At 35.5% G+C, this 24647-nt stretch overlaps 1 protein-coding gene across 2 annotated transcripts in view; it reads right to left on the bottom strand.

Annotated features, from left to right (window-relative positions):
- The window catches only part of macrod2 (mono-ADP ribosylhydrolase 2), a 597178-nt gene that overhangs the window by 49424 nt on the left and 523107 nt on the right, over positions 1-24647 (bottom strand). For both annotated transcript variants that reach the window (XM_088609520.1, XM_088609521.1), the window contains exon 9: positions 2843-2924. In XM_088609520.1, the coding sequence (XP_088465646.1) occupies positions 2843-2924 (82 nt within the window). The remainder of the gene's footprint in view (positions 1-2842; positions 2925-24647) is intronic.

Raw genomic sequence — 24647 nt, 5'->3', positions numbered from 1 at the left:
AATCAGAGATTTCATTCAAATGACAGGAAATCTAACAATAGCCTCACACAAATGTGAAAAGCCATTAGACAGATGAGGCAACAGCATCCCTTGAAGCAGGAATTGAACCTGAGTGTGTGCACAGTACCTACTCAGCTACTTACGCTATTAAAAGCTGATGAATGACATTAATCATACAGGTCCTCTACATGCATATTTACCATTTTCAAGGCCTCAGAGAAAATAAAATGAATGGCCTTGACCTAAAGGGTCAAAAAGCACTTTCGAAGCAAAGCATTCATTATCCACAGTTTGGATTCACAACAGATGCAGAATGCCTCTCTTACTTTCCTTAAAATGTCAACTTACTAAGCCCTACAAGCTTTTGACATTCTTTAATTGATACAAAACGATCCAGACATTTCTCTTCTTCTCCTGGGGTCAAATTACAGTATGTCAGCACTTGACAATATCTTCATCCAGTTCAGCTTAAATAATATATGTAAATCAATCAATATTCCTTGTGTTCTAAGATTTTGCATCTTTGGGTGGCAAACAATTTGAAACAATTTAGAAAAAATATGAGTCTGTCATTTCAAAGATTAAATAAATTTACTCTTCCTTCTGATCTCTCATATAGGTTCATTAATTGCTTACACTTATATAGCACTTTTCTGGACACTCCACTCAAAGCGCTTTACAGGTAATGGGGACTCCCCTCCACCACCACCAGTGTGCAGCCCCACCTGGATGATGCGACGGCAGCCATAGTGCGCCAGAACGCTCACCACACATCAGCTCTCAGTGGCGAGGAGAACAAACTGATTAAGTTAATGCATAGATGGGGATGATTAGGAGGCTATGACTGGTAAAGGCCAATGGGAAGTAACATCACTACTCTTTTCGAGAAACGCCCTGGGATTTTTAATGACCACAGAGAGTCAGGACCTCAGTTTCATGTCTCATCTGAAGGATGGCGCCTTTTTACAGTTTAGTGTCCCTGTCACTATACTGTGGCATTAGGACCCACACAGACCACAGGGTGAGCGCCTCCTATTGGCCCCACTAACACCAGTTCCAGCAGCAACCTTTAGTTTTTCCCAGGAGGTCTCCCATCGAGATACTGACCGGGTTCTTACTGTACCTGCTTAGCTACAGTGGGTTGCCAGTTGTGAGTTGCAAGGTGATATGACTGCCGGCAAATCTAATATAGATGCAACAAATCTAATTATACAGCAGTTAGAAAAATAAACGTGTTCAATAAAATCTAGGGACAACAGAGTTGATCTGTACACATAACTAGATGGACTGTAATAAAGTCAAAATTCGTGGTGTCAAGGTCATGTCCTGTGATGTACTGTATGTAGTCCTTTCCGAAAGTCTGTTTCTCCTCTGAAATGACTTCCTGGATGTCACTGCCTGTTTATATTTATATTTAAAATAATATCTAACACAATAAGAAGTTTTTGAAAACAAGCTTATCAGTTTAAATCATTTGAGGATCCTGACATTTGAGGATAATGTTAGAAGAGATTTAACTTTACATTCATCTTCCGGTTTCCTCTTTTTTTTTTGCATTTCCCCATTATGGAAATTATCGCATGTGAAATGGAAATGATCACATTTTCCCATGCCCACAACCACTACTACATCAGACAGAATCAATAAGAATGGGTATGACATAAAGTTCAAAATTAGAGACCAGCAGCAAATGAAATGGTTTGCTATGACAGGGGCTTTAAATAAAGTAGCAATGCATCCACATTAACAAAGTTAGGGCCTGACATTTGCATTCTACCAGGGGAAATATTAGTTAATATAAGGGTTATAAAAACCAATAACAGTTCAACGCAATCCTCCCTAGGTTTCCATGATCGGGATGGAAAGGAAAATCCTGGGAGCCAGATGAAAGATGTGAATTGAAAGAAAAGAAAATATCACACTGCTTAGCATTGGTGATGGCACCCAGTTGATACAGAGCACAGTACGACTTATTCCACTGCAAATAATGCTAATTATTTCTCTGTGTACTCATTCACAGTTTGCAAAGAGGCAACTTTTGAAACAGGCTCATCAAATTATGTACTGCTAGGTATTTCCAATCTAGTCTTTTTAAAGTATTAATCTATGATTGCACCGTTTGAATCAATATAGGTTGATCTGTTTAGAACATTACAACAACTTCAAAAGGAGACCGTTTCCAAGAGCTTCTTACTTTTGACCATTTCTTTTCCCCATTTGATCGATGTGTTCCATCAATCAGGATCTTACTTGTTGTTTTAAATCTTATAGTATTATTGTTTTAAATCTTATTTAATAATCTTATTATGATGTTTTAAATCTTATAGTAATGTAATGGGTATAAATGTAATACAGAAACACTCTCTAACTCTTTGTTTCTGATCTACTCTTCTGATCTAAGGCAATACATTGCAACCCCAGTGCTGTGCATTGACAGTGCATACGAAAAGCTATTTCTAAGGCCTCACATTGTAAAACCAATCATGTGTGGCTATTTGGTTTAGCTCATGCAGGCACTGTTGTGGCAGCTGTGCAAGGATTCTCACTTAGTCATGGTTTACAACATTCATTAGGGGTCAAACTGCAATGACTTTGAAATTGATGAAAGTGTCTTCTATCATATCGAACCAGCCATTTTTCTTCAATTTAGATCCATTGTACATGGAGTGATGCACTTTAGGTGAGTTGTGTAGATACATCATCCTCGCCTACCTATAAGCTATTTTTTTTTTGTAGAACAGTGTTCCTTTGTGTGCAGAGTTTAAAAAAAGCATGAAGAGTTCCAATGTCTATGCGAGCACATGCAAACCAAGTGGCACAGCAATGAATATGGACTGCATACCTTCAGAGAAAAAGTCAGACATTTTTTCCTTGTAGATCTTGAAGTCTGTCTCCAGGAAGATGCAGAATATGACACGATCAATCTATGAAGACAATAAGGAGACTGGCATTAGCATGACTGCATGTCACTGCAGTGACACTTCATATGCAGGATTTCATACTGATTTCATACTGAATTTAATGCACTAAACACACAGGACATCCATCCATTATAAGAAAGCTGCTTATTCCCGGTAAGAGTTGTGTCATCTCAGAGAATACAGTATCTTGAAAGCACAGGGAACCAGGCAAGACTACAAAGTAGTTGGACACAAAATACAGAGAAATCATTTACATTTTGCAGTAAATTTAATTTCTCATCTTTCCAAAACAGGTCTTTGAAATGCTATAAACTTTGATCAGGTTAAACCTAATTAAGGAATTTGGTTTTACAATGAATTAAAAATCAATGAGTGCTCCAAAAAACATGAAGAGCTTGCCTGTTTAGAAGACACAATAAGGCTGGTTAAAAGCTTGTGGTAAGAAAATAAATACAAACTGAATACCTCAAAACAGTTCTACATTGGTAGCACTTAGAACATACAGTACAAACCATATACAGTACTCCAAGAATATATTGCCTTAAATAGGAAGACTTCTTCAAAATCAGAACTAGTTTGGCTTTCTTTAAGCACAGTCTCCTTAATCATAGAGTGAAGGTAGTGCTTAACCCCAACACTGCCCCAGTCTAATTCAATTGGCCTGTTTCCTGTCTGTTACATGCCTGGACCAGTTTAATAGCCCAATTTAAGCACTGGATATGAGCCATTAAAAATGAAACTCAGAGGTGCTTTTGAAATTTTAGAACCAGGAAATTATGAAACACACAAGGATGGTAAAAGACGAACTATTAATGCATCTGGAAACCATGCCCATTCACAGTTGATGCTCTAGACCCATTTACATGTACCTCAAGCTGGTGGACGTTTTTATTTTATCATTAGGTCTAGTCTACTCTTTTCAAGCAAGGATTGGCAGCTGTATATTTCCAAATGCTAATTTATTTTTATGTATCATGGTTTTATGTACAATGCAAATGTCTCCATGTCTGTTCAGGCCCATAGCATTACTTTGGCAGTCAGTGTCTAAGTACTTGGTTTCTTGGGAGAGAATAAATTGCTATTGCAGTGGAAATGTTCATGTCTGCTGTGATTTTCGTCTCTCATTTGTGCACAGACCTCTAGGCGATGCTTCTTTTAGTGTGCACTCTGAGACCCATATTTTCACAAATTTGTTTTCATGTTAGATAGCTGTCCTCTTGGAAAAGTGCCCTTGTGGAACTCCACAGAAGAAGCACTTTTGTATTTTTAAAAAGGAGTTTCTTTTGTGTAGGTCTGGATATTGGTTTCAAACAGCATTAAGAGTATTTGTAATTCAAATACAAGCTAGCCACATCTGATGGCCCTGCACATACTGTATCTGCAGGTACCTGTATGCCCATTCTGTATATGCAACTGTGCAACATACTGTACATTTTATTTGATTGCATTTATACAGCACTTTTACATACAGAGAGGCACACACATCATCCACCACTGAAGTTCAGCACCCACCTGGGAGTCGTGTGGCAGGCATAATGCGCCAGCAGCCACAACAGATCAAGAGGACACGTGAAAAACAAGTTTAAAACCAGTGGAATTTACCTAGGACCTGGGGCTAACACCTCTTTCTCTAACAGTGCAGATCTTAAATGACCTAGGTTTCATGTCTCATCTGAAGGACTCCTATAGCACCAACTAGAACACAGCATTCACCTGTCGCTATCCTGGGCACTGCTTTCCTTGTAAACTTCAGTTCAGGGGGAAACTGCTACTCCACCAAATCCAGTTAAAGTGCACTAATCAGGTTAGAAAGTGGTAATGCTGCTGTCAAATAAAACACTGCATGTCTCACATACCGTAGATTTATGATTAAAAATTACACAGTATGTCACTTAAGCACATTTTCACTTTCTAGGAGTTCAGAACATTTATCAGTAACACATTAAACACTGAAAAAGGGACACGATTGAGGTACAGAGTTTACTGTTTACAAGTACACACTTTAAACAGTGAGAAAGGAATTCACTTGTCCATTACATTCTATCAACATACCCATGTCTGTCTCCTTAATGTCTGGGATACTAAATACATGTACAGTATACTCCATGGCTCCTGTAGAATATTATCTAAGGAAAATACATTCATCACTACAAGATATGGGAATGTATTTCTCAGCAGATAATAACCCCTTTAAATATTGCAATTTTGAAAACAGACAGGTAATGACTACCCTTAGCATGTACAATGTGTTCTAGATTCTAAAAGATAAAATTATTGTATCCAAGAATAAACCTGGGTATTTATATAACAGTTACCGTAAAGAATCAAATTCAAAGAATAAACCATTTAAGAATAAAAGGTATCTTAATGTAGGTTTGGAGAGCTCTTTGGAATGGGGAAAACAGGGATGTTCAGTAGAAAGAGGTCACCTTTTCGTGCAATACCATGAAATTACTGTACCTGATGTCCAGAATGAGCTAATGTGGTAACAGAGCATATTGTATGTACTGTCATGATACAAAAAAACATAGGAATTTCCACTTGTGTCTATGCCCATCTGAGAGTCTACATGCAATAATAAATTCACATCTCATGGAAATTGCTCTACATCTGAGAATTGTCATGCTGCGCTCCTTTTTATATTCATCATTACATGACAAGCTCTTTTTTCTCTTTTTGCTCACATAATGATTAACAGGTTTCATAATTATTAACAGTTTTCTGCTTTAAGACCACCAAACATAAAATAAAAATGTCTGATTTAAGAGTGTTTAATGTGGGGAATGAAACTTCTCTGCACTGAGGTCTACTGACCAGACAGTGTTCCAGAGGCTAGGAAAAACTGTAACTATTTAAGCTCAAGTCTGGACAATGTGAAATAAACCAAGCTGTGAGCAAAGTGAAAAGACACACATATACAGTATGCTGAACTTTAATCTTGTGGTGTGAAATTATGCAAAATGTGATGACACTGCTAATGATACTGTATAATCTCCCATCCAGAACTACTGGTTTGTTTTTTTTAAGTATCAATAATCAAAGCCAGAAAACATTCAGCTTCTTTACCTTTTAACACACCGCTTCTTGAAACAAAAGCAGCATCACTGGTTTAGACATTGTTTTTGAGGCTATCCACATGGGTAAATAAATGCTGTTCGGGATTTCTGCATCATGTCTTTTTATTATCCAAATACCAAGGTGCTTGATTTCCAAAACAACTGAAAAGGGGATTAGAAAGTAATAGCCTGCTTTTGTTGAGCCCCTTGCCCATAAAATTACATGCACAGCACATCAGAAGCTTTTGTGACTTACAAAACTGACAAAGAACACTTCCCAGGCTCCAGAAGAAAAGGTAACAAAAAGATTGTAAAAAACACCTTTCCAGCACTGATAAGAATGTTTTTCAAAGGAAGTCAGGAGTTCCATGACATTGCACCATGCAAGTTCAAGGAACCTTTACAGTTTAAAGAGGACTAATTGATCTCTAAAGAAATATAGCTTAAGTAAGATGCTAAAGAAACTTTATAAATGAGAGAAAGCTAATCAGTCCATCAAACTTGTTTGGTATCTAGCTGTTAATTCATCTGAGGAAATAATGCTCAAATTTTGAAGGTTGTGGTTCACCATGAATCACCCACCCCACACACACAGCTGCTGAAATGCACTTGCACATACTAAATATAATTTTTTTAAAAGGAGCTCACTTCTTAGCAAGGACTGCTGGATAGGTACACAATTAAAAATGTATATTGTACATCTCTACAGAACAAGTACACCCTTAGACCTCATGTACTGTATTACACTTGATTTAATTAAAGTAAAACAAATGACTGACTTTTCAATCTAATTTAATCTATACGAGACATCTCGTTGATATGTTTATTTTTTTCAGTTTCAAAATGGTAAAGACAGTCTTAACATCACAATTAAGACTATTGAAACTTTATTCTCAGAGATAATTTGCACTTTTATTCATGAAGATTTGGGATGTGTTATGTTTTTGGAAATAATAAAACGAATGAAAATGGATTCACAAAAAAAATTTGGAAGGTGTTGACAGGTTATATTTTTCATTTTTCATCTCTTTCATTAATCATTCCACCATAGGCACTAATGACATAAATGACGTACAGCAGTTATTATTGTTCTGGTTACCTGACAATACACATGCTAGTCGGAAAATTGCTTAATCCTACAGCATTGTCATTTTCTCTGACTGGTATCTTTAATGCCCAGTTAGTCAGAACCTCAGTTTAATGTCTCATCTACAGTTTGGTATCCCTAATTACAATACTGGAGCACTGGTTTGAAACTGCTGGTCCAGAGTGGAAGAGTGCCTCCTGCCAATTAAATTACACCACCTGCAGCAGGAACCTGTGAAAACTGTGCAATATATACGGCATAATCTACGGTATAGATTTCCATTCATTTGTTATTTTTATTTTTAATATGAAATTGAATAATAATAATAATAATAATAATAATAATAATAATAATAATTGCTTACACTTATATAGCACTTTTCTGGACACTCCACTCAAAGCCCTTTACAGGTAATGGGGACTCCCCTCCACCACCACCAATGTGCAGCCCCACCTGGATGATGCGATGGCAGCCATAGTGCACCAGAGCGCTCACCACACATCAGCTATCAGTGGGGAGGAGAGCAGAGTAATGCAGACAATTCATAGATGGGGATTATTAGGATGCCACGATTGGTAAGGGCCAATGGGAAATTTGTCCAGGAGGCCGGGGTTACACCCCTACTCTTTTCGAGAAACACCCTGGGATTTTTAATGACCACAGAGAGTCAGGACCTCGGTTTTACTTCTCATCTGAAGGACGGCGCATGTTTACAGTAAAGTGTCCCCGTAACTATACTGGGGCATTAGGACCCACATGGACCACAGGGTGAGCGCCCCCTGCTGGCCCCACTAACACCTATTCCAGCAGCAAGCTTAGTTTTTCCCAGGAGGTCTCACATCCAGGTACTGACCAGGCTCTCACCTGCTTAGCTTCAGTGGGTTGCCAGTTGTGAGTTGCAGGGTGATATGGCTGCTAGCAAATAATGAATTTGCCAAAACAAAATTAAAGTAGCTAAGAAAATCTAGGAACCTCATATAAAAACAATGCAATACCATCAGTGTGCAGATGCAGTAGTTTAGTATTATAATCAGTACATTAGTGCTACAATGAACAACAATAAGAATAAGATGCTATGCTGATTTGTTTCTTTGTGAATGGCAGATGTTTAACATTCTTGCCCTTAAAATTCTGTTATAAACATGCCACACGTAATATCATGCTAACTGTTGGAATTACAAGTGATTTACACTATACAGTACCTGTACTGTTGGGAATTCTTTTTTTAAATAAATTTGAGAAACCATTTTACAAAGTTTTAAATTTAAAAACATATTCCAAGCCTTTTTTTTACTAAACATCCGGCTACTGTAATGGCAAAACTTCATTATGTTTTAAAAAAAGGTCCCACAACAGCTGGATAGCTTCATCAGAAGGAGAACTTTCTCCCTGTAAAGTCTGACAGAAATGCATCTGGCTGTTCAGGGTACCATGGCACATATTGAGAATTTTAATGAAACTCAAATGCTGAAGATCTGGATGGTAAATCCAATATGTTCAGTTTCATAGACGGGGTTAAAAAAGCTAATGGAAGCTTAATTATGAAGCCAGGATCGCTACATGTTTTGTAGTGTGGTCATTATTCATTCTTGATTAGAGAAATGTTGCCAAAGGGATAATGTTCGGCTACAGAGTTCCATCGCTCTAGCAGTTGGGATCATGGGTAGCTCCAGTAATAGGAGGCTGTTCAAAGCATAAAGTGTGAGGATTTTAAAGATGTTATTCAGACCTTAGGGGTTCATTTCTTTTAAACCTAATAGCAACAGGGTGAATTCAAACTATTACAGTATACAGTATGAGTCCTAAATATGTGCTAGCTTTTTATAATTCACTCAATAAACTATTTTCTGTTTTTATTAACTATGTGGGCCAATTTATTCAATGTGCAACCTATACTGTAATTCAAGTACCTTGTACTGTACTGTATGTTGATTGCTAAACCTATTCAAAACTAACAACATGCTCATGTAACACTCTTAGTTAATTGCATTATGTTTCTACTACCCCTTTGTCAATAAACGACTTTTCTTTTTATACAATAATGCTGTTTGATGTTATGTTATGTTAATAGCAATTTGAAACAAAATCCTCTTTATTATAATGAAACACTACTGAAATGCTTGGATTAACAGGAGATTTGTAAAGCAATCCCTTCCACAGATAATCTTCTCCACATTTTCTGAAACTATTTTTTAAAAGGTATACATCTTTCAGAGACATGCATGGATCTGTATACACATATTTGTTGTCTCTCCTACATATAAAATTGGGGCTGATTACTTTTTGAATTCTTTAGAGTGAGTCCACTGGAACTACAAAAGAAACCAGGTGAATAAACATAATAGCATAAATATCAATTCATTTTGTTTTAAGAAGCTATTTTCTTTTCTTATTTCAATTTCAGGGTGTTTTTTGTATCTCTTAAATTGTAAAATAAGTTTTAAAATGACTCTGATCACATATCTTACCTAACTGTAAGCAAATGGGAAGAAATCATTCTGACAGTTCAAATACTGTACTGTATATAGAGAGAGTACATGTGTATAAATACAGAAAAACAGGCAATCAAGGATTTGTGATGTTACTGTATGTACCAAATCTACTTTTTCAGGACCATCCACAAACAGTATACTTTATTCCATTGTTTTTTTTTCTTTTAAAAATCATTCTACTGTATAATCTCTAAACATTATAAATGGTTATATAAAAAAACTAGGAAATGTAAACTGTGTGAGTAGACAAACTGTAAATTATTTGCATCTGAAAGATGATTTCATTCTAATAAATGATCAGAGGTGAGTTTAATACTGGTCAGCTCTGGTGAACAGCAGAAGACCTGCAGTGGACCAAAAGCTCCTGAAACAGATAATCCATCATCACTGAGCGCCCATGCTCATAATTGAATTCAGGGCAGTGCCAATAACTAGAAGCCCATGGTTTCTTGTGTGCACTCTGCTCCTTCTGGTAACATCAAAGGAAATAACACAAAACTATTCACTTGCTTGTGCCCTTCAGTTTTCAGACAAACAAACAGCAATGGCTGATACTCTTTATGCATAGAGAAAGACCAAAATGAATTACAATACAGGAACAAAATCAAAGAACATGTGGTAGTAAAGCATCAAGACTATAATGAATTAAAAGGCTACCTCTTTAATAGTAATAATTATACAACTCCTCAGGACAATTAAACTTGCATGCATCGTTTGGTCATTTTTCTATGGATACTATGGTTTTCAATAACAAGCTGTACAGAGTATACAAACCTTAAACACAATATGTACAGTATATGCATATACATATACAGTATATGGACACACCATATGTTAATATACATAAAAAGTAGCAGGTGTGAAAATCCCTGTAGTCCATTTTGCCCACAGCAGACATGTGAACTATGAAACTAAGGTACATGCTTTACAACAACACTTCATTTTCTGAATCAAGGTGTCTACGGCAACTGTCCAGCCAACAAAACGTCCAAAACAGCAGTCAAATTCACGGTAGAGCAGGAATGGAAGTAGGACTCTCATTGCAAAGCAGGTGGAACACTTCCAGACTTTATTATGGAATTAATTACATACACCTGAGCCTGCTCTGTTTGAGCTGACGATAATTACAGTCCTAATAAAACCAGGAATAGATCAAACTGCTCTCCATTAGAGCATTACTTTAGTTTTTGGAGCAAAAACAAAACAAAAAAAATCTTGATGTATAATGATATTGGTCTTAAAATATGTATGCCTGTACAACTTTCAAGCTAAAAAGGATATGTTTGTCCATTTTAAAGATAACATTTTTCAACTGTAAAGGTACTCATATCATTATTATAATGTTCTAATAAGCAATTAAGGGCCCTTGTGATACTAAAACCTGTTAATAAAGTAAAAGTGGTTTACCCTTTTGTGTCTTCAGTACAAGCATTTAAATACTTCTGAGCTCACATCTCATCTACCCTTATGCTTAAACACCCTATCATACTTTAACTGAGCCCAAAACCTCAAAAATCCTCTTATTCATTGGGTTAATCCTGAACTTAGTCTTTGCTATTTAATTACATATGCACCATAAATGCATATGCAGTATAATACATTGGTAAACTGAAAAGTAACAAACATAACCAGAACAAATACATCATCATAAAATCCTTGAGCAGACACATTGTCCTGTCTAGTTTATGGCTAGAGCCATGGGGGTACATACAGTAGCTACGCTAAATGAATTATATACTGTCTTCATTTAAGTCTCTCTTAAGCCCCAGAGAGGATTTTATTCTGAATACAGACAGTGAAGACCTTTTCTCTCGTCTATCCATGAGTCAGGGGGTGTTTGACACAATGGAGTTAGTTTTATATCAAATGAATCTAGAATAAATGAGTGTTTTTATGATACATGTACAAAGTCGGCTAAATGATAAATGGTGATCATGACGACAGATAAAACACAGGCAAATACTCTAATAAAACAAAGAATGTTGAAGGATCATGTCCTATAAATATTTGATAGGCAATTTTGCATCAGTCATACATTTCTCTTATAGACAGACCACCAAGTCACATTCACTTATTAAAATTTAAACCTGTACTACATCATGAAACCGATTCTTCTTGCTTTTCCACAATATGTCTTCTGTGATTTGTTTTTTATGCTAATATGCTGGAGGCAATATCCTTTTCTGTGGAGGAAAATCTGTTCATTTGCGCTGGTCATAGCAACTTCCTACTTAATTACAAGTAAAATTACTAGTATTCTATGAGATCTCACTAAAAGTCAATCAGTGTAGATTCATTCTGTGTTAGCGCAACAGAGCATTTTTTAATTAAACATCCAATATAGCAGAACTTAGTGAAAATAATTCAGCCTTGTGCAGTCCAGTTTGAGGTCTACAATGATACATATCCATCAGCACTTTAGAGATGTACCTTAATAATCTTACACCCTGTTTATATGTTCCTAAGTTATTGTCAATGACAGGAAAACACTGAGTGGTCCTTTGAGAAACAGCTTGGAAGAAGTGCTTCTGTAGCAAAAGATATGGCTGTATCATCAGGTTGACAACGATAGACTTCTGCTGTCAGTGTGCAGTGCTCATCTGGGAGCAGCTTTTTCAAGTAGCACATTTCAAATGTCATCCCTTTGAATAGAAGACTTAATTTTGAATAGTACAGTAAGAGAAGGTCCTGAATGGCAGGACCCTTGAGTTCATGAGCACCATCTGGTCAAAGAATTTTATTCTGAGCTGTAGATATCACATCCTCAAGTGAAAAAAAAGAAAATACATTGTGGGAAACAGGCCATAGATGCATACAGTATGTACACATACCTATGTACCTGTATACTTATACAGCATGCTTCCTTAACATTTGAGATCATCCACAGTGCTCTGAAAACAAAGGAGACTGTGCTCCAAATGTTTTCGCAAGATTCTGCTGCCTTGCTTACAACATACAATATTTGAGGAAAACAAGCAAAATCCACAAAGTGTTACAAAATAAACATTAAGTGTTCAGAACAAGTTGCTTACTCATCATTCCTGTCTCACGTCTGCCCAGCATAATGGCAAAATGCCATGTGGCACAGAACTAAAGCACTTATTGTAGTCAAATTGGATATATGAACAGTATATGAAATAAATGTTAATAGTGAATTAATTCCTGGGAGGTTGTTTGGGTTAAGCAGAAAATCTAATGATTCTGAACAGTCATATTAGCAAATTAAATGTGAAAATGTCTAGTTATTTATCATTCTAGGCCATTTTTTTAAAATAGAACAGGGTACTTTTTAAAAAATGAGATCTGATGTGTTTGCTGGATGCCCAGGGCCTCTTAAAATAATAAATAAGCATGGAATTAAGCTTCTGCCTGGTGAAAGCCGTTGGTTTTTAAAATGTAATTTTCTGAAAATATGTTTATTAAAGCCATTTATATGTAAATAGAGTATCAACATTTGTTTATTGTTTTACACTAAGCTGTTTCACAGCACAGCAATTTAATCTTTATTTCCCCAAAGACCTTGTAGTTGGACAGATTAAATGTGGTCTAAGATGCAACCCAATGAGGTAAGTGTCATTGCTTCTTACTGCAGGTGCATTGACAGTTGTCAAGGAGGTGTGTTTATAGTGAATGTGTTCAACTGCTGTAAAAGAGCCAAGTAGTGATTTTGCTGTAATTCTATCCCATAAAACAGAGATGCCTTTCAGTTTTACAAGCTGCTCGTATCGTTTCAGCAAGCTGTATATTGGACTCTTACTGCATATCCCCAATGACTTTCTACTCTACCTCCAAAATTAAAACACAACAAAAACATCTAAATTTTCTTCAGTTTTTAATAATCTTTTTTATGGAAAACGCTGTTTACACAGCTGACTTTAGTCAACATTATTGAGTTCTTTGACATACACTCATGACATACATACTGTATACTGTAGGACACAGCAATGGATTATAAAGTGAGTCCTTTATAATGTCACTAAGTATAAGTAAGCTAAGTGCTACTTTTTTATCATTCTTTAAAAAATCATTAATCAAGTGAATGTTAAATTGACATGTTTCATTCAGCATAACTGGGAGAATGTGTGTTGAGTTTCAGTCAGAATGGTGAGAGCATTGAATAGTCCTTATTTTTAAATGCCTAGATTGGTGCTAAAATCGAATTTTTAGATCATCTGGTATCCCTTTGATTGCTACTGCTCATACACAAAAAGACACTGCCTACATTATAGCTTATTAAGGTACCTGTAGCTAGTTATTTTCTTACCTCTTACCTTTAAAATTTGTGAGTGCACGTTTCTTTTAGGAGCGAAGGTACTGTACAGTACATTTATTTGAAATTTGCTGGAAGCTTAAGCTGGAAGTTGTTATTCCAATTTAAGTGGCCATATGTCCAATCGGAAGCAGTTCTTCATATATCAACGACAGAAACCTACAGTATCTTACTTTATGAAATGCAAAGCATTAGGTCTGTATTTAATCAGAACAAAGTGAGCAGTTTTCAATGTCTTTTTTCAAAATTGTGAGACTAAAGTATTTCATATTGTGATAGCTTAACACTCTTAATTTATGTTATTATGTTATTCATTCAGTTTTATCTTAGGCCACCCAAAGTAATTACGATTAAGTTCTCACCCTTACAGTTTTGTATATTAACTGTAAATAATATACAGTATTTCTGAGGCAGTAGAGACAATGCACCAGATTCTATTTGTGTTCTATTTGTGTTGGTAGATAGTTTGCATCACAATATTGTGGAATAGAAATGTGTTTTAAATTTTGGTGTACAGACAAAACATACCACATATATCAACATCAACATAAAGTGAATTGCCAAATACAGTAGATATACATATTTTAAAATCATCTCATTTACTGTACATAAACACAAGAATACTTTTCAAGTTCATCACTTACAATTATGATTATAAAAGAAAAACATTTTTCCCAAATGTATTAAAGAAATGCATAGTGTAGGTGCATATTCAAGACATTTCACAAAATAGGAAAGGCTATACACAAAAGATACTATCCTATGGAACATAACATAACATAACATAACAATAACATTAAATGGTTTAAAATACTGAATAGCATCTTACTGGCTGTTGTTTTGTGTTTTTTTTTTATTATAGCTTAAAACAGCTGGCATTTCTCTGATTTCTAATTACATCACTTTGAGATAGTTAAAAGCAATGCCATGTTCTGTGTTCTTCAGAAACACAAGAATATTTTCAAAGCAATTTTTTTGCCCAGAATCCCACATGAACCTCAGAATATACTGTATTACGTACAGCCAAATTTATACAGTGTGCATACTCCCATAAATGAAAAGCACAAGCATTAATAGTTTGAAATGCCACAACACAACACACATCTCACGGGATGTGCTATACTATGTTTCTGAAATCTGTAAGGAAGTAAATGTCAGCCATAAAACATCATTTCTCCTTAAGAACAGCAAAAGAGCACCTCCTCCCTGGGATTACTCAGAAAATGAATTTTAATTGATGATAATAGAATGACAGCTTTCCCAAAATAACCAGCAGATGTTGTGCATTTCGAAGAGTAGTGTTGTCTTTTTGAACTAATCCTCTAAAATCCATTTTAAAGACATGGTTCTGTTTCTGAATTGCAGTCCTGAAGTCAGCTGAAGGAAATTGTCAGCTGATGGCCTCAGTCAAGCAATTACAATTATGAGAGGCTTTTTTAGAAGTCAGTTCTGTTGGAAAAAGATTATCGCCGCAAAAAAAAAACGGGGAGACTGCTGTTCAGGTCAGAAGTGAAATATGAAAAAAAGAACAAACGGAATTACTGAATCCATAATGCCAAGGTTAATACACTGACATTAGGTCACAAACCAGTCCCAGAAGGTCATTTCATCGTCAGGACAGGGGAGGAAGTTATTAAAGTAGATGTGCAATAGGGAGTCAGTTGGATGACTGATCATCTGAGTCTAGCAAAGACTGAAGCTATTTATTTATCTATTAGGCTGCTCCCATTTCCATTCCATTGGGGGCTATACAGCTTTGCAGTTCCTGAGCGTCTATAGGCTTGTAATGCTGACCAGGCTTTTTTTCCTATGCCCACTGTGTGGGCAGTGTGATATTTCAAGACTTGCATTTTCCCTTAATAGACACAATACATTCATCCCTTACTTAAGTATAAAATCACATCTACATTGCTTAAAAATTATGAAGTGGCTTCTAAACAACTCATTTAGTATAAGGCTCAGTCCTGAATAAAAGATGAGTCTTTAAACATGAAGCTTCCCGAGTATAATTTCAGACTGTGCCCCTAACTCACTGCGGCTAGGAGTCCCCTTAGGACTGGTGGTAGTACTGGCTAAGTGCACTAGGGTTGCACAGGGAGCAGTCAACAAAGGCAAACTCAGTTTGCTGTGCAGAGTTTTTTTGGTGTGTTTGCTCTTGTAGTCATAAAAGCTCCAGTGAATTCTATCTAGACAGCATTCAAAGAAAGGCAGTTGTTCTATGTCAGTCTAAAGAAGCACAATTCATAGAGTATGAAAATTTCTAAATTTGTTTCTTGGGGTACGTGTGGGAGTACAAGAGTGAACATGCTTTAATAGCCATTGATAATTCATAACTTTGAGTACAAAGGCAGAAATTAATGGTATTTTTTATGTAACAACATTTAATAGAAATTTTAATACATTTTGTACAGATATTACAGTAGGTATCAGTCGATCTGTTTTCCGCATCTATATCTGTTTAATCTTTTTATGTCGTATCAATAGTAGATACACTATGTAGTTGATCTGTATGATTATATGCAACTAAAAGTCAGAAATTCTTTCCTCTATTCTTCCAGTTTTATATACTGTGAAGAGGAGGTATCATTTTTCACTCGGCTAAAGGTTAATCTTGTGCTAAACAAGAGCATCACTCTTTCTGTTTGAGATCAAGCAAATTTTGTGTAACGTGGTTTCAGAATGAATTTAAAAGGCTCTCATAAATAACCTTGGAATAGTTTACCACAGTTTGTCACATAAAAACGGCAATCTACCTTGAGCGCCTCTGCCTAAATGTTGACAGGTATACTTAGGAAAAAAAGTTCATGTTTAATAACTCATTGAAAAGCTGATTTAAACTCTGCAAATCTGTTTCACAGTGTAATTCACATTGATGCTCTACAATACATTAGAACAAAGCTTTTGACCCTTTCAATTTCTGACAGGAAAATTGGGGGTGGACCAGCAATTTATCATGTGACTCTAATTCAAGCCACTTCATGAATTCTGAATTTATAATCTCGCTTAAATTATGATTGAATATCTACAATCCAAAAACAGGCATAATTTGAAATGGCTTGGTTCTATCTATAATAACACTAGCAACTTATAATGCTTCATTCTTAACATTAGTTACTCTTGTTATGTACAGTTTTCATTAGCAATCTAAGCTTGTTAGATTGAACTGTAGCATTCTTACAAAGGAGTATCATTTGCTTGAGATTGAGCTGCGGCATAATGTTTTTCAGTGTGAACATACAAGCAGACTCTTGCAGATGCTTCTACCCTGGGGCAGGTGATTCTCAGGGTGTCTACAGCTCATGTTTCTCACTAAAAAGGACATCTGGCATTCAGCTGATTCCCACTGTGGTAAACTGTCTTCTGGGCATCTGCTACAAATCACTCTAGTGTGTGCAACTGACAGTATATTTGATCACAGAGTAAGCAATACTGGAACCCAAAACAAAGAAAAACAACATTGCAAATGTTCTTAATGGAGATGGAATTATGCTAGACATTTTCAGATTCCCAATAAACTGTTTCTCTAAATTGCCTAAAGAAAGTTTTTTACCCAGTGGCATAACTTTTCTAAACTCACAGTGGTTGATGATAGAGGCGATTTGTTACCGAGTTACTGTACATTCTAAGAAACACTTTCTAAGATGCTTAGTTCACAGTATTTTCCAGTCAACCTGCATTCTACTACATGATAGTGCACCAAAAAAAGAGGCATGAAAATATAGACATATAAAATGAGCATTTAAAAATAAATTAAGCTTCTAGAAATTAGATGTGTTTAAAGCTTCTATTTTTGACTCAACTTTCACCTTCTTCCATGTACTGTATCTCCAAACCTTCTCATGATCAGCTTACTCTAGCTCCTCTTTGGGTAACATGCACAAATTACAAGCAATTATTTTTGAAGGAAATGAAATCACAGGAACAAAGAGCATCACTGGAACAGCTAAATTCTTGCATGTTTCCCTTAGGTCTTCACTGACTGTCATTCATGATGGATTAAATGTCAAATTATATTGCTGGTGTCCAGGTGCTTACACATTCCACCTCTTTATCTTTTTCCCAGAACACTGACTGTGCTTCTTCTTCTTTTTCCACTGATCCTCTAAACCCTTGATAAGGTCCCGGACATGGCAAAAAATTGGAAACAGAACATTTTAAATCTTGGCAAACACCATGAGATAACCCCTCCCAAAAAATACTGAATTTAATAGCTCTGCCATTCAAAGGATAAGTGGTAGTTTACATTTAAATGGGGACTCTGTCGCCATGTTTTTAGAATGTTATATTCATCATGGTTTAATCTCCCTTTCAGGCTAGGGTGATTATAGTGTGATGACACAATTATAATGGAATGTTTTATATATATATTTCCTAGTTTGCATTACTATTAGACTCCTGGCCAGTTTATAAACCACTAATGTGCTGATAGTGCAGGGTTCTGAAACCACAATGATGTTGTTTCTTTCAAACTCAATATTACTTGTGACACATTCGGCACTGCCCTGCAGATAATCTGAGACAAAGTTGCGCTTTCACATGAAGAGATGAGAAGTTGGATCTGCTTCAGAGAAGCTCAATTTCTAGATCATGACAGGGGTATTAAGAAGACAACCTGAAGTCTTCAAGTATAATACGCAAAAAAGGAATCTTTATGAATACGTCAAGTAACCCAGAGATGACAGGCCATGACTGGTAATGTTTTTAATGTGGTAACAGCAGACATGCAGTTGTTGAAATCATCCTCACAATTGAAAATCTAATCATGTTATTAATCAACATTACATTATTAAGTCCAATCTTTAATTTACTTTTGTCCCTGATGGCATTTTTCTTTCCAAATTCTTATAAAGATGACGCTTTATGTTTTTAAATTAACCTCTTGGTTTTGTGTATATAAGAAAAATAATTATCTGACTGACAGAATAATTTACAGTACGTGTAGGTCTTAAAATATGTACTAATGAACACCTCTTTTTGTAACTTTAGTAACTTTTTAGTGAAAGATTTCACCAGTTATTCTTTTATTATCATCCAAGTTATCTCTACCAGTTACTATCTGGGTTTCATTAAACTGTATCATAATTTTACCATTTCCAGAATATTACTGTTCATTCAAAATAGGATGGTGAATTAAAAGGGCTCCCTTAAGCCTGAGGTATTAGAAAATCCTGCCAGACTGGAAACAGTCAAATCAAGACTGCCTTATGGTAGTATTACATGTGCTTAGTCCAAGGCCAACATTTTAGACCTCAAAGTAAGCAAGATAACAGATCACATGATCTGATGAACAACTGTTAGGAAATAAAATAAACGGTTTTTGTAAAAGCCCCGAACCCTGGCTAAGCTTCAGAAGAAGTTGGTTCACCAAGATTTCAAACACAGCTTTTTATTTGCACAGCCATTCCTGTTCCTAATTTATTGCGGTGTTGCGCTAGACATGCTATCTCCAGTTAACATTTGGCTTCTGTGGAAAAAAAAATTAAATATAAAAGAAATAGGACTGTCTGTGGTGTTGTGTAGCCTATCCCCACTAAAACTCTCTCCCACTGGAATGCAGATTATTTCCTTGTGAGTCTACTGAGGTTTAACCTCAATGTGCAATTTCTGCAGTACAGCTTAAGTTATGAGCCCCAGACTGAAGTCATTAAATGGTATTTTCTTCTTATACATCTTTTCAGAAATCTATTACCTATGATTATTTTGTTAAAATGCACAATACAATATTTAAAGTCTCAGTTTAGTTTTGACAGCTAACAGAGTATTTTCTGAAATAAATTTATCACTTCCTCTGCAGTCTTAGAGCAGCTGACATAACCTAGGATTCTGGCCTAAGAACATTATTTCAAGACATTATGACAATGAGGAGCTTATTAAAAAAGCCAAAGGTGAGCTGGAGAGCAGAATTAACAAGCCTGACACATAAATGGAAAGATACATCTTCATATAAATCAAGTTTGAATTTAAAAAAGAAATAGCCTATGTTTTACTTAGCCAAAATCTTTTCTTTTTTCTCAGGCAGTAATTCTCTTATAATTCCAGTACTGTGTACTGTTAAAGATGAAAACTGTTGCATTTTAATATCACCAATAATTCATATAAATCCATTAGTTTAAAGGCACACAAAAGCATTTTTTTTAGTTCTGAGGTACTGTACAAACCAATTTATACTGTATATACTGTCAACAGAGTATGTCTAACTGTGCATGATATTATTTTCCTTTCTCAAATTTATTAACATTCGTTATTTATTTTGTCTTTCCTTAAGTATTTAAAAACTAGACGCAAAAAAGAAAAACAGTGCCTTTAAACTGATGATAACTGAAGTTATCTTAAAAAGCATAAGAACTGCATGTATGATTTCACAGAACAGGTTAATTTCATGCCATCCAAAATCCTGAACAGTTACTGTATAACTGGGAAACATATGGCTCATTTGATGGTCACTGCATTGTTGTGGGTTAATCCCACTAATTAAACATTGTCTACAGCAACTTAAACTACATCAAAGAAAAACAAATATTAAAAGCTAGATTTAATATACTTCAAAAGTATTGTTTTTGTACATTATTCTATAGATTTTATAATTAAAAATAATAGTTTGGAAGATATTTCAAAATCAAAATATTATGTAAAATAAATTAAAAAATCTCACATTTCTAAAATTCTACAAAAATAAGCTAAATTTGATTAAATGTAGTGGTTTTGCACAAGAGAATAAAAAAAAAAACAAGACTTCAAGGTATGTTTGTTACAACTTCAAAGATTGACTGTGTTTTCCAAAAAAGAACAGGGAAATGACTATTAAAGGAAACCTGAAGAAACTCAAAAGACAAACTACTGGGGGAAAAAGGTGACAGAACACCTTGAAGATCAGACAATACTTCAGCAAATTGAGACAGACATCATAGTTTTGAATAAAGATTCAGAAAGGGCTTCTGAAATGTTTAAATAAATAATTCCAACCTCAGTCTGAATAAACAAAATGATTCAGACAAGCACAACATTATATTTTCAGCTGAATCTATCTGGTACATGAACCAGGATTATTAACATACTATTATAAAAAAAGCAATGCAAATGCACCATCCATTTTCAAATACCAAGCTCCAATTTCACAGTTGGAACACTGAAAAAAGCTCCTAATGGGTTTCTGTCCTGGTGAGACAATAATGGAAAAGAAAAAAAAACATTCTACAGAACAAAAAAAGAGATTGTTACTGTATGTTATTGTAAAACTGTTACCAAAGAAAGTAACTTCTTATTAATAACACACTTTGTTTTGACATGATTTTTAGTTTTTGGATTGAAAATGTAATTTCCGTTTTATGAGAAGCATCAAGGATATTAATCCTTCAGTCCAGTGTGGAGAAGACGACAAATATTACAGCAATGAAATATTGGGACATTGAGAGGGTAGTTTTAGGAAAAAAATAATAATCCAAATCTCTGAACATTATCCATTTTTATATGTGAAAGTTTAAGCCATTGTAATATCTAGTTTCTAAGTGGCCCTTGTAATGTACAGATCCTGGTATGTGTCCCATGTTTACAGTGAATATGTGAAACAAGCAAATTAAATTAATAAGTACTGAAGGATGTAGTTGTGAGCTGAGAGGCCACAGGTGCTGTCTAAACATTATTTTAGAGCTGACACCAAGAGGTGTCCAGGGATTGAACATGTCTGATATCTTATCAGTGGGTAGTTTGTTTTATCACTAAGGAGCAAAGGAGCCTTAAGTATTTGAAAGTTTTTATCAATTCAGCCTTTTAAATGGTTCGATTACAGTAGGTCAGGAAGGACAAATGTGGTCCTTTAAAGCTACAGCCTGCTAGTATTTTCATTTCATGTAATCTCTAAACTATAGTAATAGAACAAATCACCTGCTTCAATGATCAGAACTGAAGTGTTCCAGGTGTCTGGAAATTGATGATTTATGGATGATCCATAAACCCTGCAGGATGCTGGGTCAGCAGGACTAGGCTTGGCCACCCCTGTGGTAGTGTACTGTATTCTCTGCAAGTCTCAGGCAATCTCCCCTTATGATAACAGTTCCGCTAACGGTATGTTTTCTTGTATATAGAGACCCTTGAGGCAGAGTTAAGTGAGTCTTGTACAGAACACAAAGCATGGGTTATTTTAATTTTTTTTTAATTATTTTAAGTCCTCCAAGCCACAGTATAAGTACTTTAAGTATTTAATACTGCATATAAGTACAGTATGTATATTCTTGTTATACATTCAACGGGAATTTAAGTAAGGTGGTTTATTAAATGCAGATCAAAACTATTAATTTTTCCATGCTGTAGGTCAAGAGATCATAGAGAACCCAAGGAATAAACAAAATGTCAAAGGACCATCTATTTAAATTGCTTTTACAGTTCTTCAATGCTAGCAGTGTTAGGAGGTAAAATAAGACATAGAAGGTTGTGCATTAGCATGTGAATATGATGAAATTGGATAACAGCGAATGTTGGTGATGCATACGACATTAATGGATATACAGCATTCCAAAGAGACAGGAAAGATGGAAGAGGGGGAGTAGGAATCAACAAGAGCATTCAGACACAGAAAAGTAACCGAGATGAATCAAAGGTCTCAGAATCTATACTGCTTGTGTCAGAATATTGCTATTAAAAAACATTCAAACTGCATAGTGATGGAACTAGGCTAAAATATAATATAATTCAGACATTGGTTATAATGCAGTCTTACAATAGGAAGCAAGACAGTATGTCAAAAGTGGTTTTAAAGGAAGATTTTGGCTTTCCTCACATACCGTAGACTGGGCAAAACCAATAGGAAGATGAGCAGCTGAAAATGAAATATCAAATTTGGCTATGATTGCATTCTTACTCAGTTGTTACAGTACCTACTACTGGGAATGCTTCTATCGATCTAATATTTTCAAACAATCAAGACAGAGTGAGAAAAACCAAGGTGAGGAGACCATTAGGGGGCTGTGATCATATTGTAGTATCCTTTAAGTATATTTTAAATTGTTCTGGAGTCAGTTCAAAAACAGGGACAAGATATGTTTCTGGGCTCCAAGGAACGCTGTATGCTGACAGGCTAAAAATATATATATATATATTATTGAATAAAGAAGACTGTGAGAGTATCTGATTCAAGTACTCACAATCTTAAAAGCCTCACACAAAGGCAACCCAACAGACATCCCAAGGATTAACACCAAATCACAAATCAAAAAACAAAAGTGGAAACTTCAGGGAAGTGATTTAAAACCAAGAACAGGTGGCATTTATTTACACAAAGAGTTGTAGGAGTGTGGAACAAACTACCCAACCAAGTTGCTGACACTGATTCAATTAGCTACTAAAAAAGCAAATGAACCAAGAGGCTGAACAGTCCCCTCTCGTTTCTAAACATTCGTATGCCTACTCACTAGTACTGTACATCTCTTTTTATGATCCATTATTTCAAGTAATAGTAACTACTATTACTCCACGTACAATCTGGGGGCCTTAGAATTATTTTGCAGATACTTGCATACGTTTTCTTCTGATTTATAAATTACTTGGTTAATGTGATATACAGTACCACAACAAAAAACATAAATAACCCATTTAATTTGCATGTGAAAAACAGTTCTATTAGCATGACTAAAATCATCCTCAATACCACAGATTCAGTTAGTTAAATGACATTCAAGTCTTAATTATGAAAAGCCAGAGGATACAGAATGCCTTATTAAGCCTTTCTTTTAAAGCACTGCCAAAAAATAGAACATTTCTAATGACTGTTGGGCTTCAGAGCAGGATGGGCAATTCTGAGCAAACATCTTGAATCCATGAAAGCCATTGAAAGGTTAACCAATTGCAGTATCTGGCATTGCCAGTGTGACATCATTTCACACACACTCAAACATTTAATCCTCAAGAGCAATGTGTCTACACATGCTCTTGTATCTCACCCTGAAATTGACACACATCCATACTCACTTCCATTTCTAATCCCAGAGGCTGATACTGTCACACAAACAAATTTACTATTACACAGGACACCACAGAAGACAGAAAACTACTGAAAAGGCCTTATTCATGCTGAGAACCCACCTCTCCTGCAAAATAAAGGTTTTAATCTTGTCCATTTTTTGAAACATACAGTATTATGCTCTGCTAAACATCAGCCAAGTGATTTCCTCTCCCGAGGTTAATCTAAACTGCCTGATTAAGTCTGGCTAATGTAATAGAGAACAGCCCAGTTGACTTCAGACCAGTCTGCTCTTCTTGAAAAAGGTGCTCCCTCCCTGCTGGCGAGCTGACTCACAAAAGTGAGAGGAACAGCAAGCCTGTCTCTCAATAATCTTCTATGTGTTGTATGTAAACATCCAATGATATATTTGTATTGTAAATGTCTGAAGATGTTGTGTTAATTGTATATGCTTTGGCAAGACTGTACTTTATCACTAATGCCAATAAAGCTTGTTGAATTGAAATTGAATTTCCTTTTTGTTAGAGGTATAGGATGCCTCCCTCTTTATTAGAGGATTACTAGTTCATGTCCTGCGAAGAACACGTGTTATACTGATGTAGGACCCAGAAATGTGGGTCTTAATTGTCTGACAATTAAGGCAGCCCCTTGAACCAGTTCTAAAAACGAACTTCACATTTTCCCATATTTTAATGTCTTTTATGGGAATTAGAAATATTCCGATAAATTCTCCATGCAGGTTTAATTTAGACATAGTCTTTGGTACTCAACTGATGGAATATACAGTACTGTAGGTATAACAATGCCAGCTTTCATAACCAACTTGTCCTTTCTGTCTTAGACATACAGTAGCTACAGTTCATCAGAAT

This window comes from Lepisosteus platostomus, chromosome 17 (assembly GCF_059453375.1).
Source record: "Lepisosteus platostomus isolate fLepPlt1 chromosome 17, fLepPlt1.hap1, whole genome shotgun sequence".
NCBI classification, from domain to species: domain Eukaryota; kingdom Metazoa; phylum Chordata; class Actinopteri; order Semionotiformes; family Lepisosteidae; genus Lepisosteus; species Lepisosteus platostomus.
Note: the sequence above shows the minus strand (reverse complement) of the source record. Positions and strands in the feature narration are given on the sequence as shown.